Source organism: Hyperoodon ampullatus (genome assembly GCF_949752795.1).
Source record: "Hyperoodon ampullatus genome assembly, chromosome: 8".
NCBI lineage: Eukaryota > Metazoa > Chordata > Mammalia > Artiodactyla > Ziphiidae > Hyperoodon > Hyperoodon ampullatus.
In genome coordinates, this window is record NC_136921.1 from 26139021 (window position 1) to 26158075 (window position 19055).

General features: G+C 34.4%; 1 protein-coding gene across 2 annotated transcripts in view; it reads left to right on the forward strand.

Moving 5' to 3' along the window:
• ERBB4 (erb-b2 receptor tyrosine kinase 4) overlaps window positions 1-19055 on the forward strand; it is a gene marked incomplete at both ends in the record, with an annotated part of 1160630 nt that overhangs the window by 930454 nt on the left and 211121 nt on the right. For both annotated transcript variants that reach the window (XM_079710036.1, XM_079710037.1), the window contains 3 exons: window positions 4174-4306; window positions 8521-8643; window positions 10907-11005. In XM_079710036.1, coding sequence (XP_079566162.1) covers window positions 4174-4306; window positions 8521-8643; window positions 10907-11005 — 355 coding nt within the window. The remainder of the gene's footprint in view (window positions 1-4173; window positions 4307-8520; window positions 8644-10906; window positions 11006-19055) is intronic.

Genomic DNA, 19055 nt, shown 5'->3' on the forward strand with positions numbered 1-19055 from the left:
AGTTATAAACTATACTGTCAGTGTATTATAGGGCTGTTGATTGATTCCTTTATCTGTAACCGAAAATTATTCTGTATTTAAGAAATGAAGAAAAATATACATATATTACAAATTTAAAGTCATTTATTTGGTGAAATTCATATAAAGGAATCCTATAGATTTAGATTTGGTGACTATATTAGTCAAACTACCAGTTTTACCATTTACAATTTTAAAGAAAATACCACTGCACATTTTTTGTAGAATAGCCTGCCCTTGACATTAAATGAAAACTGGTATAATGGAATACTTTTAAAACCATTTGAGTTTTAATCATAAATTATATTGACTTTACTATATTTTATTTGTGATCTGTTATCTGGAAGGAAACAGAACAATGAAAGAAAATATTTGGATGTTTATAAAATCAGCTTCCATGATTCTCTCACATTTTATATTCTCCAGTGAGGAAAAGCATGGTTCAAACAGAGTAATGAATAATAAGAATACATCTTATTATATGAGTAGTATGGTTTGGGAAGACACTACTCTTCTATATATAGCTGTTTAAAATAGGTAACAACATTCAAGGCAGTAGAGTATAATGCATTGTGTTGTCCCTGAACTTCTAAATGAAATTGTGAAAACCAAGTTACATGCTTTTAAATAAATTAGTCAAGTTCATTTGTGATTCAGAATCCGTATTATATCAGTTTCTATGAGTAGAAAATATCAGTTTCATTATACTATTTCTAAATCACAGAATAAGGTAAAATATCACTTGATAGCATCCTTTTAGAAAAAGCTTGCACTTATCACTTGTCATGTCCTACCTTTTATACTTTAGGGGATCCCAGCGATTTTTAATGGACAGGCAAAAGATAGGAAACAAATAATAATCCTGTTACAGATAAGAGATTACAGAGTATTCGAGCTCTCTTGGTTTTTATTTCATTAATAGTGTCACAGTTTAGCCTCTTGGAGGCTACTCTGACTAACATATAAGTGGAACACACTCTCTTTCAGGAATATAGCCTAGTTGGCAATAGTCAACATGAGACCTAGGGGGGATATACAGTAATTTAAAAAAGCAACTTAAGTAGCTATATCCCTTTTATCCAAAGGATCCTCATAAAGAGTGAAGCATTAACTCTCAGGAAAAAAAAAAAAGGGCATCTATCCTACACCTACAAATATCTAGGAATCATCAAAATTGAGGGGGGCACAGGAAATGTGTAAGTAGTGTAACTTTTCAGATTAGAGTGGTCTTATAAAACATAGTGTTAATTGCAAGAAACATAGTGGTAATTAAATATCTCAGACACATTAAGCTATAATGAATAGAAAATACCTGCAGAAGCACTTAGATCATAAAAGTGGACAGGGAATAGCAAAATGAATTCTTAATTGAAAAGATGCAAAGTAAACATTCAAAAAAGAAAGAAAGAAAGAAAGAAAACAAGTCCATTATTGTAAAACTAAGCTTTTAGACAATGATTTATTTTTTCTGTATTTTTCTTAAATTTAATTAACTTTTATTTCAAAGGGAAAATAAATATATTGTAGAATATTAGAGAATGCACAAAAGTAAAAATACAAAAATAAGAACACTAGAGTCATAGTGTCTTATTGTACATTCTTCCAGATCTTTTTGCACACATATACGTGTATGTGTATATGCATTTTTTTCTGATTAAAACCTACTGTTTTGTAACTCAGTCTTTTCAATTTCTGGTTCACGTCTTTACATGCCAACACATTTTTATTTCATCTACTATCTAATCCATATTCTAATTTCTCAAGTTATCTGAAAAAATTCTGTACAGTTGACTTGTCCATGCTAGAGTCCAGGCCAGGGTTGCATTTCATGTCTGGTTTTGTGAATATTAAGTCTTCTTAATCAAGATCAGTACCTTTTTTCATGATAATCACTCATTAAAGAGAATGAGCAAGTTTTCTTATACAACATTGTCCCTTTTCAATTTAATTGGTTGCTTCCTTTTGGTTAATGTTTTTTTTCAAGAGTAACTTTCTCTGGAATAAGAAGAGTTTGGCTTCTTAAAATGTCCAAAAAATCATTTATGTATGAGTTTTAGGTGCAGAAACTCTAGTTCTTTGTTTCTTCAGGTTGGTTGTACCTTTCTCATTCTTGCAGAGTGGTAAAAGAAGAAAAAAGCTAGAGGAATGCAAGTCAGCCAAGGAACTGCTGCGGGAAAATATCAAAACTAAAATCTAACCAAAAACATCATAGAAATTACTGTCTATTGAGTTTTTGAATGTTTTATTTTCATTGCCATGACTAAACTAGTAGTAATGATATGATAACTGATATCCATCCAAATTAGATGAAAAAAAAGATAGAGTCAGGGATCTTGTTTTGTTCTATTGGAAGTGATCATTCTTAAAATAAAAAAAAAAAAGAATTTTCTTTTAATTTACAGTGACTGACAAATATTGTCATAAATACATACCATTTATTCTTTTGCAAAATAGATAAGCAGAGGAAGTTTAGAGTTTAGCTCAAATCCACAATTAACAAAATACTGGGGACTATTCTCAATCATACATAAATCCTTTGCAATAAAAAATTGGGCTCAGGAAACAAAAATACAGTTCTTTTTATAGTAGTGGCTTTTCAGTGGTGTGTTAGGCACTTGAGCTGAAAATTATGCCTTGGGTTGAAAACTAAAATATTTTCTGAAATACATATAACTGGTTATAATGTTTAAACAGTTATAATGTTTAAAAGACATGACTTAATTTATAGAAGAAGTTAACCAGATTTTTTCCCAGAGCTCTTTAAAGTTTAAAAATTCTATTTAGGATCATCTGCTTTCGATCTGTCTTTGAGCAAAAGTTTACCTTTCAAGAACAAGTAATTTTTTTTTTTCTCTGAAGGAGGGAGCTGTATAGAGTAGGTTCTTCTATAAATAGGAATATAAAATATAAAACACTTTACTATGGAAAGCATGAGGATTCAGGGAATTATTTTTTAGTTTTGATATCTATCATGACTTCATAGTCAATACCTATGTATTTTACTCTGAACTGTTTGCTATGACATATGAAATTAATATCTTTCAGGGCTCTGACTACAGAAAGCTCATAGATACTACTCTACTCTAGAACAAGAAGTTAAGACCATAAACATTACTTTTCAAGCAAGCAAAAAATGTATCTTGGAAAACAAAAAGTGATCAGTTTCAAAATTATACATTAGCTAATTAGAGAAACATTTTAAGAATAAAAATCTCCAGTCAATTTCTTCATAATCCCTTTTTAATACTATTTACATATTTTTATTTAATGCTTAGTGTGTAGACCTCTTTCATGGGTATATGATGCTTAGTCATACTTTGAATAATAATGCTTACTCCAGTCATCATAACTCTGAAAACCCATCTGACCCAGTCTTCATCTTTCTCGTACCCTTTGTCCCAGCAAAGTTGCCCTTGCCAGAGTTTGAAATAGCACTTTTGTCAATGAATCTCTCTGTTGGTATATCTGTATACCAGAGGTGTGGGGTTCATAGGTCCTCAGACCACTCATTTTTGGTTTAGACCAGTAGTTCTCAACTGGCAGTGATTTTCACAGACATTTGAAAATGTCTGGAGACAGTCATGACTAGAGGATGGAGGTGTTGCTGGCTTCTAGTGGATGGAGACCAAGGATGCTGTTAAAAATCCTAAAAGGCAAGACAGTCCTCAGAATGAACAAGTATCCAGCCCCAAATGTCAATAGTGCCACTGTTGAGAAAGCCTGCTTTAGAGAAAATGTTGAAAATAATATTATAAACCACAACAATACTATTTAAATGCATTTCTACTTCTTTATAGAGAAAAGTAAAATTAAAATGATTTAAAATTATCCTATATCAAAAATTTGGCATACATTCTTCATTTTGTTATTAAATTTTACATTTTTTCATCAAATGGCATGTTGTGGTTGCTCATCCCCAAAGATTAGTTGTCTGTGCATGGTTTATTATTAAAAAACAAAGCAAAACAAAAAACAGGTACAGTTTTTACCATGAGAAAAGTTTTGTGAAATCTTTAATGCATTTTTAATTTGCATTTCTTCTAATTGACTAGACTTGTGATATGTGGATAATGGCTTGTCCAACTGTTTTTTCTTCTTCCTCTGTCTTTTCTCTCTTCATACTTTTTTTCTTTTCTTTTCCATTCTGGTTGGCAGGACTCCTCTAATTGCAGCCGGAGTCATTGGCGGGCTCTTCATCATGGTCATCGTGGGTCTAACATTTGCAGTTTATGTTAGAAGGAAGAGCATCAAAAAGAAAAGAGCCTTAAGAAGATTCCTGGAAACAGAGGTGAGGTGTTCATTTCTTCTCTTCAAGTGTTTAGGGATTTTCATTAGGTTTAGAAGGTTTAGATACTCAGTGTTTTAATCCAAGAGAAAGTTATATTCAATTTCCTGCTGAGGGCTTATATTTTATAGTATGGTTTACAAAGTTGATGGAAAATCAAAATATATAATAAGCGTAGTCAAGGCAGGCTCATGGCTTGAAGAGGGCAAATAGCAGGGGTCAAGGAAATTATCATATTGGGCCAGATCTGTTTCTTTTGGAGACAGGGGTCCATTAACAAACTCTAGGATATACAAATAGCAGAACTAGAAAATATCTGAGTCAGAGAATATCTCAGTAGAAGAACTAGAAAAATGTTAGAAAGCGATAGAATTTTTTTGGTTTAAAATAAAGCCAGATTGGCAAGCAATTTATGCTTTAATTAGGGCCATTAAATTGGTAGTCACTGATCTCATTATAGCAGCAGGGAAAAGATAAGCTTCAAGATAAAGCTTAGTTTTGTAATCACATAGGCCTTATCACACTATTTATGAGATGCATTTAATATTATGCATGTTAGTTATTGTGCATATGTAAATTATCCATAAAATACTATAATTTTTTTTGTATTGCCACACTGAATTCTCTAACATACAAGATGATCGTTTTCACCATAAAGGTTATAGGGGAAAAATAATTGCAGAAGACCATGTGTTACCATATTCTTCTCAACTCGAGTCCTATCTCTTTCTCCTGATACACGTCTCCATGCCTATCTGAACATTTCAGAGCAAATCTGTACTGAGACAGTCTGCTTTCTTTACATTTTTTTCTATCTCACTGTCAGTGTGACATTTTGACTTTTCCTCTTAACACTGAAAGGAATGGGGATATTCATTCATTCATATGTTTCTCACACTGATAATGAATTAAATTTTAGCTCTTTTCCTCCAAAAGTTAAATCTGGATAGAATTATTTGAAAGTTTCAGAAAGCTACTATACAGTTACATATAAGAAGATACTTCTTTCTAATGATTGAAGTTATCTGAAATTAAATAGACACGTTCAAGCATAAAAATGGTAGTTATATACACGGAGTGAACATAGTAATGATTCCGACTTGAGCTGGATGTTACAAAAGATCAACTTGATCACTTTCAGCCTTGTACATGTGAACATGAATAAAAGTTTGGGCACAGCACATGTGCTGTGCATATTTTTAGGTTAGCTAGAATGGTGGAGGCAGGTAGAATTCTCCCTTATGGACAGCTTGAAGCAGTCACTGAAAGAATTCTGAAAAGTGAAGTAAATAAACTAGAGTTGGAAAGGAATGAAAGGTTTGGAAAGCAGTGGATATTTAGGTGATTGGATAAATAGAAGACAAAAATTCTGTCTCTTAACTATGTGTAGGAAAAATTCATTGCTATGAAAATAGTTGTTTTGTGCTGTTAATATGGTGCTTTCTAATAATGCCCTCCAAATTGGCATTTCATTACTAAATAAACACACACTGATTGGTTTTATAAGCATATTCTATTTTTTATAGAAAGTTACGCTTAGGACTAAATTAGCTAATTGTTGAATTCTCATCTTTCTCTCAGTAAAAGTAAATAACTGTGATTTTCTACCATCTAAATAGAAGAGGAATTCTTAAGAGGTTCAACTTAAGTTCTTAAATACTGAAGCTAAAAATCTGCCTCAGATGTGAAAACTTTGTTAAAGCCTCATATTTTGTTGGAAGGTTTTTAAAATTGATACACTTCCCAAAATCACGTTGACCCAGATTGTTTTTTTCTGTTGCATGCATAAAAGTAGAAAATCTTTTTTTCAATATACACTTACTGAGATGCACTATTAGCTTGATGCTTTGATAGATGCTGTGATTTAGAAATGTATTAATGAGATAAAATTCTATCCCTTGAAGAGTGACAGGTTTGGTGCCTATATTATGACAGGTAATGTTCCAGAGTTTTCCACCTATGTATATACCATTTCATCCTTTAACAATCTTCTAAGATAATTATTGGTATACCAATTTCACAGATGTGAAATGAAGGGCCAGGAAAGGCAAATTGCGTTCTAAGCCTATAAGTGGCAACAATGATATACAAACCCACACATTTAAACTCAATTGTCTTTCTATCATACTGGGTCATAAAATAAAACTGTGCTCTTTTAATGGTATAATGCTCAAATTCCTGGGGGGGGGGAAATGTGTTTGTAGAAAAAAATTGAATGATACTTAATAAAATTGCGGGTAGAATTGTAAAGTTTTCAAAATATGAAATTATTGCACAGTATACGCATATATATAATATATGTATATACATTTTTAAGTCTATCTAGCATAAACTGCTAAAATCCAGTCCCCAATCTTGCATATGATTTTTGTATGACTTTTGTATATGATTTAAAAGTGTTATAACTTTTAAACTTTAAACTTTTATAAAAGTTTCTTACTGTATACCTAGTATGTGTATCAAAATCTACCAAAGAAATTCTGCACAGCAGGATTCAAATGGGATCCTCTGCAGGAGATTTTTTTTGGATTTGTTAAAGAATTGTGTGACTCTTTCTGAGATTTATGGGATTTGAATGTGGTTATATGCATTATTACAAGATAAATTTTAAATTGAAATCAAAGTGTATTCTTTGCCACACTGTTAAAAAATAGCTTAAGAATATTGATAATTTTTATCACCTTTCCCAAATTCTTGCTAACATCCCTAAACTTTACCTATATTCAAGATTCTGTTTAGCTAATTAAGTAGACCATGATGTTCACAGAAGCATGATAATAATAACCAAGCTGAGGACTGCAGTGCAGTTAGCCTTATAAACAGACATTTTGAAATACTGTGGAGGTTTTCAAGACAATGTGAGTAGGAGTAGGCCTTAATTATTTCCTTATGCTGAGGGAGAACAAGCTATTTGTCTGTTTTTAAAGTTTAGTTCTTTTATTTAACTTAAAAATAAATTTTAAAAAAGCTCTTGTTTCTCTGACTTGCCTTTTCCCTCAAGCATAGATAAAACTCTAAAATTTTAACATAAAGTATAAACTTTTTGGTACCCAGAGTCTCTCTTCTGTCTACATTTTTGTGTTCACATAGTCAAGAAATTGGCACACATTTACATACCTTTCTCCTGCTTACCCATCCTCTCTTACAATGGCATCTAAGCTATGACATCTAAAATTATCAGCCTAATTTTACCCCTTTTGGCTACCCAGCCCACTTTAGGATGTGGTATTTCCCACCCTAATCTCACCCTTCAGACCTGTCCTTCTCCCTGATGCTGCGTCCAAACTGCTCTTCCTGGTGGCAGTGTCCTCCCCATGTCCATCCATTTTTATTATCTCAAGACCAATTTTAAAGTGTGCCTCCTTTTAGGAAGCCACAAAAAGCAAACCTCACTCCCCAGTGGTTATTTTATTCCTCTGCATTTCATAGAATTCATTTATGATCTAGAATCAATTCATAGCATTTTAGAATTTTTAACCTAGAAGGTGCTCTAGAGCCTTGCTACTTAAAATGTGTTCAAGGACCATCATCATAAAGAGGAATCTCCTGAAGTTTTGTAAAAATGCAGATTTCAGCCACAAATCCATATCTACTGAACCAGAATCTGCATTTTAACAAAAAAACTCTGCTAGTTCATATGTACATGAAAGATTTAGAAACACTGTCTTGGTGTATTGACATTGTGCTAACTTGTTTTCTTCTCCTCTGACATGTCTGTCCTGACTTCCCTGCTAGGTATTAAATGATAAGAAGGTAGCTTTTTTTTAATTGTTAAAAATTGTATTTATTTAATTTTTATGTATCGAATTTCCTGAAATGAGAAAAAAACTTTGATAGAGTACACTGGCATAAGTAAAATCTCTAAGTCTCAGCTGAAGTTTTCCAAAAGGAAGGAGCATGAAAAAGTATAATTAAGAGCCACTAATTAGTCTCTAAATTTCTATAAAAAGTGGAGAAAAAATCCCCTAGACTAGTATGCCTCAAGGTAGGTACACATTTTTTACTTGTGTTCACCCAGTTGAACAGCATGAGAAGAGAAAGGGTAGAGTCAGAAGGAATTGTGAGTGATTCATTTTACAAACATATTGTTTGTCAAGGAAAAGTGGTCTTCTGTGTGTTTTCTATGTGTGAGAAAGTGAACCAAACAGAGAGAAAAAGAGAGGAACACTGATTGTTGGATCGAAAGTTGTATAACCTGTACTCTTTTTGCTTTGTAGTTGGTAGAACCCTTAACACCCAGTGGTACAGCGCCTAATCAAGCTCAACTACGTATTTTGAAAGAAACTGAGCTCAAAAGAGTAAAAGTACTTGGTTCAGGTGCTTTTGGAACTGTTTATAAAGTAAGTAGAAAATAACACATACCATCAGTTATTCTCAGTTTTGTTTCAGACTTGTTTTAAATAATAGCCAAAGTTATTGTTCTAGCCAACCTAACTTCCTCTTTAATATTCAGAGAGGAGAATCTTTATAGTATTGAGAAGTTGCTGAACAAATGAATTAATTAACTTTTATTGACTAACCTGGGTTGGATACAGTTATGAGAAAGAAGGAAACCAGGATGCAAAGCCAAAATATAGTTCATTCTCTCAGTGCCTCTGAGCTCCTTTTGATATCATCTCCCTTTGTCAAATTTGTCCTTTTCCAAAATAACCAGATCCAACTCACTTACCTTTACCCCTACACAAGAGGAGATCTCCGAGAGACCTGGGCAATGTGATATTCTTTCTTTTATCTAAGTTCAGGTTAGCTAGAAGGAGAGGGTGACAACATGGGTTTTTAATAAGAGAGATATTTCTGGAAAGGGAGAGCTTGAATGATAGCATTTGCATGTTTACTTATTTAACTTAATTACAAAACCAATTCAAAGGCCAGGCCCAAGGTTAATTGTGGTGAAATTTATTTTTAATGGTAAATAACAAGAATAAGAAGCTCTGTTTGTATAGTACTAAATCCTTCTTGTAATGTCCATTACTTCAATTCCCAAAATTTGCTTTGACAAGTTTCTCAAAGCTATATTCAAGCCTACATTTTTACAAATATGTTGGCTAAAATATGTCAGATCTTAAGAACTTTACATCTTAAAATGTTATTTTTTTATATTTAAGACAAATTTATTTAATGGAAATTATTAACAATTGGAATATAAACTTTAATTTTCTCTCTTGAATTTTCCAAAAGTAATGTAATCTCTTTAAAATAAAACTTTTATTCTTTGGTCAAAATGCAAAAGTTTCTAAATCTCTTGTTCTGCATATTTTGTTCAATAAAATTCAAAATTATTAGCTGATCTTTTTTGACCCACCTCCTAGAGTAATGAGAATAAAAACAAAAATAAATGGGACCTAATTAAACTTAAAAGCTTTTGCACAGCAAAATAAACCATAAACAAGACGAAAAGGCAACCCTCAGAATGAGAGAAAATATTTGCAAATGAAGCAACTGATAAAGGATTAATTTCCAAAATATACAAACAGCTCATGCAGCTCAATATCAAAGAAGCAAACAACCCAATCCAAAAATGGGCAGAAAACCTAAATAGACATTTCTCCAAAGAAGACATACAGATGTCCAACAAACACATGAGAAAATGCTCAACATCACTAATTATTTGAGGAATGAAAATCAATACTACAATGTGGGGCTTCCCTGGTGGCTCAGTGGTTGAGAGTCCGCCTGCCAATGCAGGGGACACGGGTTCGTGCCCCTGTCCGGGAAGATCCCACATGCTGCAGAGTGGCTGGGCCCGTGAGCCATGGCCGCTGAGCCAGTCCGTCCGGAGCCTGTGCTCCGCAACGGGAGAGGCCACAACAGTGAGAGGCCCGCATACAGCAAAAACAAAACAAAACAAACAAACAAAAAAAACCAAAAACTACAATGTGATATCACCTCACACAGGTCAGAATGGCCATCATCAAAAAATCTACAAACAATAAATGCTGGAGAGGGTGTGGAGAAAAGGGAACCCTCATGCCCTGTTGTTGGGAATGTAAATTGCCCTGAAAAGTAATTCTTAAACAATCACCTTAGAAAATTAATTCTTAAATCAATCTGAATTTTGATACATAAGAATATGCTTTTTTATTTCATTTTATTTTTAGTTGCAGAAAAATTAGATAATATTAAAACTGAAAAGAACCTCAAACATTAATTAGCCCAGTCTTCTAAATTACAAATAAGACAATTGAAGTTCAAAAATCAGAACAACTTTCTCAAAATTGTGAGAAGTTGATGATTTCATCCAAGTCAAATATTATTATTATATATTATTTCAACGTTTTTTCTTTTCCTTTTTTTTTTTTTTTTTTTTACTATTCAAAGCCTTTTTCATGTACACAAATTGAACTTGATAATAACGTAAACACCTTGAAAGCAAAATACACATATGATCCACCTTCAGGTAATGAAAGCAGAAAACAAAGTTGCCAAGTAACTTATGACATATAACAGGTGCTTGAAAAACATTTGTTGATTGAATGACAAAATATGGAACTTCTAAATTATTTTTTAAGGTATTAATAGGTCAAGTGTTTAATCAACTTTTGTTTCTGGTCTAAATGTTGTATGTCTTAATATAGATTTAATGTAAACTTTTTTCCTCCCAAGGGTATTTGGGTCCCTGAAGGAGAAACAGTGAAGATTCCTGTGGCTATTAAGATCCTTAATGAAACAACTGGTCCCAAAGCCAATGTGGAGTTTATGGATGTAAGTACAGACAGCAGGCAATCATGTTTTTATCCATTATTAATAGACTGCTTTTAGAATTAAAAAGAAAAAGACTCCAACTTTAAGGTGTCTTCTCTGGAAATGGTGTAATCTTATAATTAAAGGCTTGAGCAAGGGTCAGCAAACTTTTGCTTAAAAGACCAGAGAATAAATATTCAGGCTTTTTGTGCAATGTGGTTTTTGTGACAACTACTCAACTCTCTCCTTTTAGTAGATAAGCAGCCATAGACAATTAAAAAAAACAACAACACAGGAATGGGAGAATGGGTATGAACGTGTTCCAGTAAAACTTTATTTACACAAGCAAACTAAAAGCCAGATTTGGCTTGCTGACCAAATCCTGCCCTCAATGGCCATGTGTTTAACCACTATGCCAGACTGCATTTGAGAGTAGTGATGATGATTTGGAAAATTAATCAGACTGCTTTATTTTATTGTTGTTGTGATCTATTTAGTTGAAAACATCAATAAAGATTAGTTTTGATAGTGAGTTAGTTGCTGTTAAATTTAAATTAAGAATGCACTAACAGATAATTACACATTGAAACTTGTTTTTTTCAATTCAAATTCATAAGACAAGACCTTATAGGTAAAATGCTCCAACTATAGAATAATAAGAGTTCTGAAGAATGAAAGTACTTTATAAGGTCAATCAGAACTTTAAGATTTCCCCTAGCAAAAATTGTAGATTAAGCTGCTCAGCAAATTTCAGAAGGTACAACAGATGAAACTGTGTATGTAGCGTGCTGTTATTTTTTCACATTCAACACAAGATATCTTGCCAGAGGTGCTGTCAAAGACCCATATGTATTCTTTCTCTATCTTTTAGCATAATGTCTTCAGTAATAAGAATGATTTTGATTTTCAAATGACCTTCATATAAAAGAATATGCACTCTGATTTTTAAGAAGATGAATTGCTATGTTTTTCTATCCTTTTCTCTTGTATGCTCTTTTGTAAGTTTTATAGGAGCTCAGTTTGTGGCGCTGGATAATTTATTTGGGTCTAGTGCTATACTCATCTTATATAGGGCTACTTTTAGTTTAACAACTTATTGGTTGTTATAAAATAGGGCTGATAATTTAAGTGGGACCAACCTGTTGCTCTGATTGGTTGGTGCAGATGCCGAAAGCTCTGTCTCTGTGCACCAGTGCTGTATCAAACCTCGGAGACACAGTTTGGGTGAAGAATAGCTTTATTGCTGTGCCAGGCAGAGGGGGACAAAGCAGGCTCTTGCCCTCAAAACTGTGTGTCCCAACCCTGAGGGTTTAGTGAGTTTAGTGAGGAGTTCTATAGCAGTGGTTCAAGGGTGGGATTGCTGATAAGATTAGGGTGTGCGCAGGGCCTCCATTCCTTTAATCTGGCCTCAGTTGGTGTCTTGAAGAGCTATTCTGGTTCCTTTAATCTGGAATGAAGAATGCTAACAATTTCCATGTGTTGGAGGTTTTCGTTCTGTAAAGAGCACAAAGATATTGTTATTTGTATCCCAGGACCCTATTGTTTCTTGGCTGCTCCTTCCTTGTCTCTGAATCCCCTCCCTTCCCTGATTAGCAACTGTTTGAACCTGCCCTTTGGAACTCAGGGAAGGTCACGGAGGCTAAACAGAAAGGCTCCAGATCCCAGGAGCCCACAGTGTTCCACTTGGTTTCAGTGCTGTGTCTTAACAGTTGTTAAATATTTTAAATATTCTTGCTGCACCGTCTATCAACACCTATCTAACAGACATTGAGTCCAATAACTAAATAGTGTTCCTTCTGTCGGTCTCTAAAACTTCTGACACTCTCTACAGCGGGTTCAAATATTAAAATGTAAAACAAGCTTTTTTCAGTGATGTCATGATAAATTTGATCTTGATCATAAGTATAAATTTGTGAAGGGAACTTTCGAAGTAGTAAAAATGATAAAGAAAAAAGACAGTGAGTAGAAACAGTGTAGGTAATATGTAAAACTGATAGTAAAAGATCTTGCCCAGTCTAGACAGCAGCCAAAGCTAAAATTCATAAGAATGCTAATAATCTCTGCTGGAGGCTTGGACAGCCATTTTTGTCATATTTCCATGGAAACAGACTGGCAAAAAGGGGTTAAGAGGCTACAAAATAATCACCTAGGAAAGAAGCTCTGAAAACCTCATCATGATTTTGAATGACTATTTGAAAGCTCCTAACCCCGTCCATTTTTTCTTTTCCCTCATCTGAAGTCTATTCCCATGGAAACAGGAGTGGGGATGGCAGCTTGAAGTTACAGATTTCTGCTGAAATTTAGATGAGGCTCTGATTGACCCATGAAAGGCATCATTTTCCTAGATGGTTGTTGGATCTGGTGACCAACAGACTCTAAAGAGTCTGATCTTCTTAAAAGTGAAAAAAGAAATTAGGGAAAATATTTTGACTGCACCTTTCCTACCTGGTGAATAACTGCTAGAAGATTAACAGATTGATGAACTGCTATTGGCAGCGTTTCAATAAATATCAAGCAGACACACTTCTTACTATTTTCTCAACTTTTAAAACATTAGGATAGCTTCACACCAATTAAAATACTGCTGAACTGGAAAAATTAATGGTGAATTCAGTATTTTAAGTAGTCTGGTATAACTTTAATACAAACATATACCTACTTTTCATACCTACATTTTTACCTTATCTATTATGTATGAAGATCATTATAAGTGCTCAAATAACATATCAAACCACAAAAGGTCTATGTTAGCAAAATTATTTGCAATTTGGACCTAAGAATTGAGTCGAAATTGCAAATATTCTCAGGGTTATTAAGTTAAAAGTCATGTGTGACATATGTCTTAGTTTGGGCTCTTCTAGAAGCAGAAGCTGACCCTGAGACAAGGATTTGAGTGAAAATATTGATAGTTTATTTTGGAGGTGAGGGACTCACCAGTAAGGGAATATGGAAATGAGACAGGAGAATCAGTAAAGTCAGCTGCCATCATGAGTGACTGGAGCTTCTTTCCATTGGAGAGACTCTGGCAGCCAGTGTAGGACGTACACATCAGAGTTACTCTCCTTAAAATGTAAGGGAGGGCTTCCCTGGTGGCGCAGTGGTTGAGAGTCTGCCTGCCGATGCAGGGGACACGGGTTCGTGCCCCAGTCCGGGAAGATCCCACATGCCACGGAGCGGCTGGGCCCGTGAGCCATGGCCGCTGAGCCTGCGCATCCGGAGCCTGTGCTCCACAACGGGAGAGGCCACAACAGTGACGGGTCCACGTACTGCAAAAAAAAAAAAAAAAAAAGTAAGAGAGATGATGAAAAGACTCCAGCTGTCAGTTATTGGTTGAGGGCAACTGGGAGAGAAAGACATTTATTCTCCTGCCTATGCTACCTGCAGAGTGTAGCAAAACAGGCTTCAGTAGCAAGAGAAATCCATTGGGTAAAGAAAGGCAGGAGGAAGTCAACTAAGGTACAGCACTATGGTAGAGTGTTCCAGGGATAACTTTCAAACTAAAATAACTGCAACCACGCCACATGTCTACTTTGCAGACTGGTTATGTGTGTATTAGTATTAATATGCATGTGTGTGCCTGTGTTTCATGTCATTGCATAGGAGGAAAATACAGCTTCCAAAGACAATGGAAACTGCATACTTTTATTAAGCATTAGACCTTTTTGCTGCCCTCCCTCCCTGCAACTTTACACTTAGGGTGGAATATTCCAGATTTAATAACTATTACTACTAGGTTTATCAGATATAGCTGTGACTCACTTGTTACAATAATGACAAACATGCAACAACTTAATACTCAAAACTCACTACATCCACTACTTCTACTGATATCTAAGGGCAAAGGAGAGGACTTTTATATTTCCTTAGAATTTTTACCATAGGCAAAAATAAATAAGGAGCAATTTGTGTTCTATTAAATGCTACACTAAAAGCAAAAGAAGGAGGATTTGGTCACAAGGCTGTTACTCAGCTCACCTAAGTATGTCTAATGGATTCATAATGATGATAATAACACACTGCTAGTAAGTGGCCAGTACATTCTTCATTCACATAAAGGAAGATCACATTGAACATTAAGAAAATGACTCTAAAGGTCCACCTTCTTAAGAAGAATGCCTACATTTATGCACTCTCCTAGTTCTTGCTTCAAATAGCACCATTTCATTGGGAAAACATGGGTGTTTTTTGTCTCTTTTTTTGTTTTGTTTTTAAATTCATCAAATGATGCATAACAGATACCTTAAAAAATGATGCTATTGAGCAAGATCCCTGGAATTGGGGACCCTGGTCTGGTCAAATCAGACAGGCCCTTGAGTTTATCTGAGCTTCCACTACTCTGTTTTTTGTTTGTTTGTTTCCCCTGATATTTAAGCCCACTACCATTTGACATTATTTTATTCACCTAGGAAGTGCATATATCTTTAAATGTTTTACTTAATTTATGTTTTCTTAGAAAGAACTAATCTAGGATAAAAGAAATGCCATAATTATACTAAGTTCCAGTGACTGATCAATAATACTTCAGGTTAGAGATAACTTGAATCTCCTTGGCTTCAGTTTCAGCTTCGCCACCAAATCAACCACATAGTTCATGAAAAGGTGCTGCAAGGAAAGGTGTTTCAGATCAGCCAACCTTATTTTGTAAATGGTAATTTTCTTATTAAAAGAAAAATAACTAGTTTCCTTCTTCCTATAGAGTAGCAACTTTTATCTTACACAACAGTCGTTTTATTGTTTTCTGAAGATGTGTCCATTGTTTCTGTTACTCTCCTCTATATTGTCTTTATGATACTCAGTGTCTTAGTGAGAGCTGTTTCAACTCTAGTTGTTGCCATATTAGTGGGGTGAGACAATTTTTTGGTAAGGTTTACATTTTCTCCTAGATTATAGCAGATTTACAAAACAATTGGAAAAGAGATATTTTGTTCTATAACATTATTTCCACATTACAATATTTTCATACATAGTTAACAATAACCCTTAGCTAGATCCTGTATTATACTAATAGTGGACTTTTTTAAATGGATATAATTTAATTATATTATATATTTAGGCTTAATAGATTTTGCTAATTTGCATATATGAATACAATTCATTCATTTCAGAGGTGAAAAACATAAAATTCCTTTTTATTAAAAGCCCACTACTTAGATGTCACAGGATTATATACTGCTTGCATGATTTTGAAAAATTGGTTAACCAATCCTTTTTACCTTAAGAAAAATTATTGCTAAAGTAATTAAGAAAAGTTTTGGATAGTTATTTTGCTTTTAAAAGTAAAACAATAACTTCAGAAAGAGATTCCAAACTCCATTAGAAACAGAATTTAGTCTTCCAAAATTCTACTAAAAAGAAAAAAAAAAATACCAGTAACTAGAGTAAATCACTTCTGTTATAGTTATTTCATTGGCCCTGGTTCACGTCCTGTTAGTTGTAGAGAACTCGGTCTGAAATGGCATCACATCTGAAATCACTCAATCAAACACCTATTCTCCAACTATATTCTCCTGTCCCTCTCGTTCTTTTCCTATAGTAACTACCTGAGAAACATTTAAGCCTTTTTGATGTCTCCCATTCATTGACTCTTAGCTGTTTCTCACTATCCCTCAGCTGCCACCTGTCCTCGCATCCCTTCATAACAATCTTGAATTTGTGGACCATCTTATAATCACATTCTTTTTTTTATAATTTTTTATTGGAGTATAGTTGATTTACAATGTTGTGTTAGCTTCAGGTGTACAGCAAAGTGAATCATTTATACATTTACATAGATCCAGTCTTTTTTTTCTTTTCTTTTAGATTCTTTTCCCATATAGGCCATTACAGAGCATTGAGTATAGTTCCCTGTGCTACACAGCAGGTTCTTATTAGTTACCTATTTTATAAATAGCAGTGTATATATGTCAGTCCCAATCTCCCAATTTATCCCCCCCACCTTATCCCATAATCACATTCTTAAAAATCTTCAACTTTCTTGCTTCTCAAAATCATGCTGGTAAATAATCTTAGAAATACCAAAATTTCTCAGTGCTACGTTCTAGACCTCTTTTTAATATACATGTTTTGTAGAACATCTCACTAGATTCTCAAATTTCATCTCTAAGTCTATTTTATGAATCTGACCTCATCTCCATCCTTGATATCACCACACTGAAATCTCAGGGGAATCTCAAGTTTAACACACTCAGAATGTACCTTTTCATCTTCTTAATCTCTTCTGCACTTAATCTTACCCATTTAAATAATGTGTATATTCATTTACTTTATTGTACCCATCAGAAATTTGGGATTTATCCTTAAATGTCACAATCCCTCAAACTACTCATTACTAATTCAAGAGAAAATGCTTTGATTCTATGCCAAAAACACATTTAGAGAGCATCACCTTCTTTTTATATCACATTGCCACCTCCTTAATCCAAGCCATCAACTTCTCCAGCTTGAATTATAAAAAGAGCTTCCATTTTGATCTCCCTGTTTTTGTTTTTTTTATTTTGCGGTACGCGGGCTTCTCACTGTCGTGGCCTCTCCCGTTGCGGAGCACGGGCTCCGGACGCGCAGGCTCAGTAGACATGGCTCACGGGCCCAGCCGCTCCGCGGCATTTGGGATCTTCCCGGACCGGGGCACGAACCCGTGTTACCTGCATCGGCAGGCAGACTCTCAAAAACTGCGCCACCAGGGAAGCCCAGATCTCCCTGTTTTTTAATACAGTGTTTTCACTAAAGCAAAATAAAACCTTTCAGTGTTTTCACTAAAGCAAAATAAAATATTAGACCCTTGGCTGCCAGGGATCCTAACTATTTTCCCCATCTTCTTTCTCTTCACTGACTTTCTTTCCACTCCTCTTACAAGCCAAGCAAACCAGTCAGTGCTTTTCCCCAGAGTTTCCTTCTCCCTGTTACACCTAATGAACTGTTGGTTATCATTATTTTCTCAGCTTAAGAAGACTTCCTCAAAGATACTTTTCCTGACCCCTTAATCTAAATTATAACCTACTAATAACATTCAGAAAAATATTTGCATTTATTGTGATTATTATAGATTTATTTGTCCTAGTAATCATTGCAGAATCCCACTCTCCATCACTGGACTACAGTATCTTTGATGACAGGGACTGTCTGTTGACCCCACGTCTCGTCTGCATCTCTAATGGCAAGCGCAATACAAGTATCTGGTTAGAAAGCAATAAGTACGTGGTTAATTGATTGAATGATTTTTCTATTTTTAAAGGTTGTTATTATTCCTCCCTGAAGCCTCTCTATTCCAGAATAATTGACTTAATATTTCCCTCCAACAGTCCTGTCTCTATTTACTTTATTATAGTTTAATTTTCCTTACATATTTATATTGTTCATCTCTGATTTATTTCTACAAAATAAGTTTATTAAATGTTTTGAAACCAGAGCATCAACATATCGCTGGGGAATAGTCCTTTATATTGACTCTGTAAGTAGGTCTCAGTGTACCCTCTGAAAGCCCTTTGAGAAAGAAAACCCCTTATAGACTTTCTATATGTGCAAGAGGACAGTAACCTCCCCTAATGGGGATCTTCTGCATGCTTCCCTGTGAATGTTTCCATTATATATGGGAGGCACATTGTCTACTGTACCAATATTTAAATTCAGTGCATGGAAATCAGTAGTCTGTTAAAGGCATTGCTTTCCGTATTGTAGGCATTTTCCAGCTCTCTAAACTCCACAATTTGGGGAGTTTCATACATGATTAGAGGATGTATTGCTGTGTCACCATAGAGCTGGGAGAGAATGACACTGATCACGTGCAGTTTCTGATTCCAATCCAAGTGGTATTTGCTAATTATGATGGTTTAGGAAAAATCCCCACTCGTTTTGACTGCATCAGCAGGAAGAACTGATTACAATATGAAGATTGTTCATAAAATTTAGGTAGAAAGCTTTTGCCCACAGGGCAAATATAGACCAGGAAATAGAACTTCCAGAAAACCAGCAAATAATTTGAAATATATCAAACCTTGACATAGATGATTTTGTTAATGCTTAATTCTCTGTTTGTAGATTCAGAGATATAAAATATTGTTTCTGTAAGAGGAAA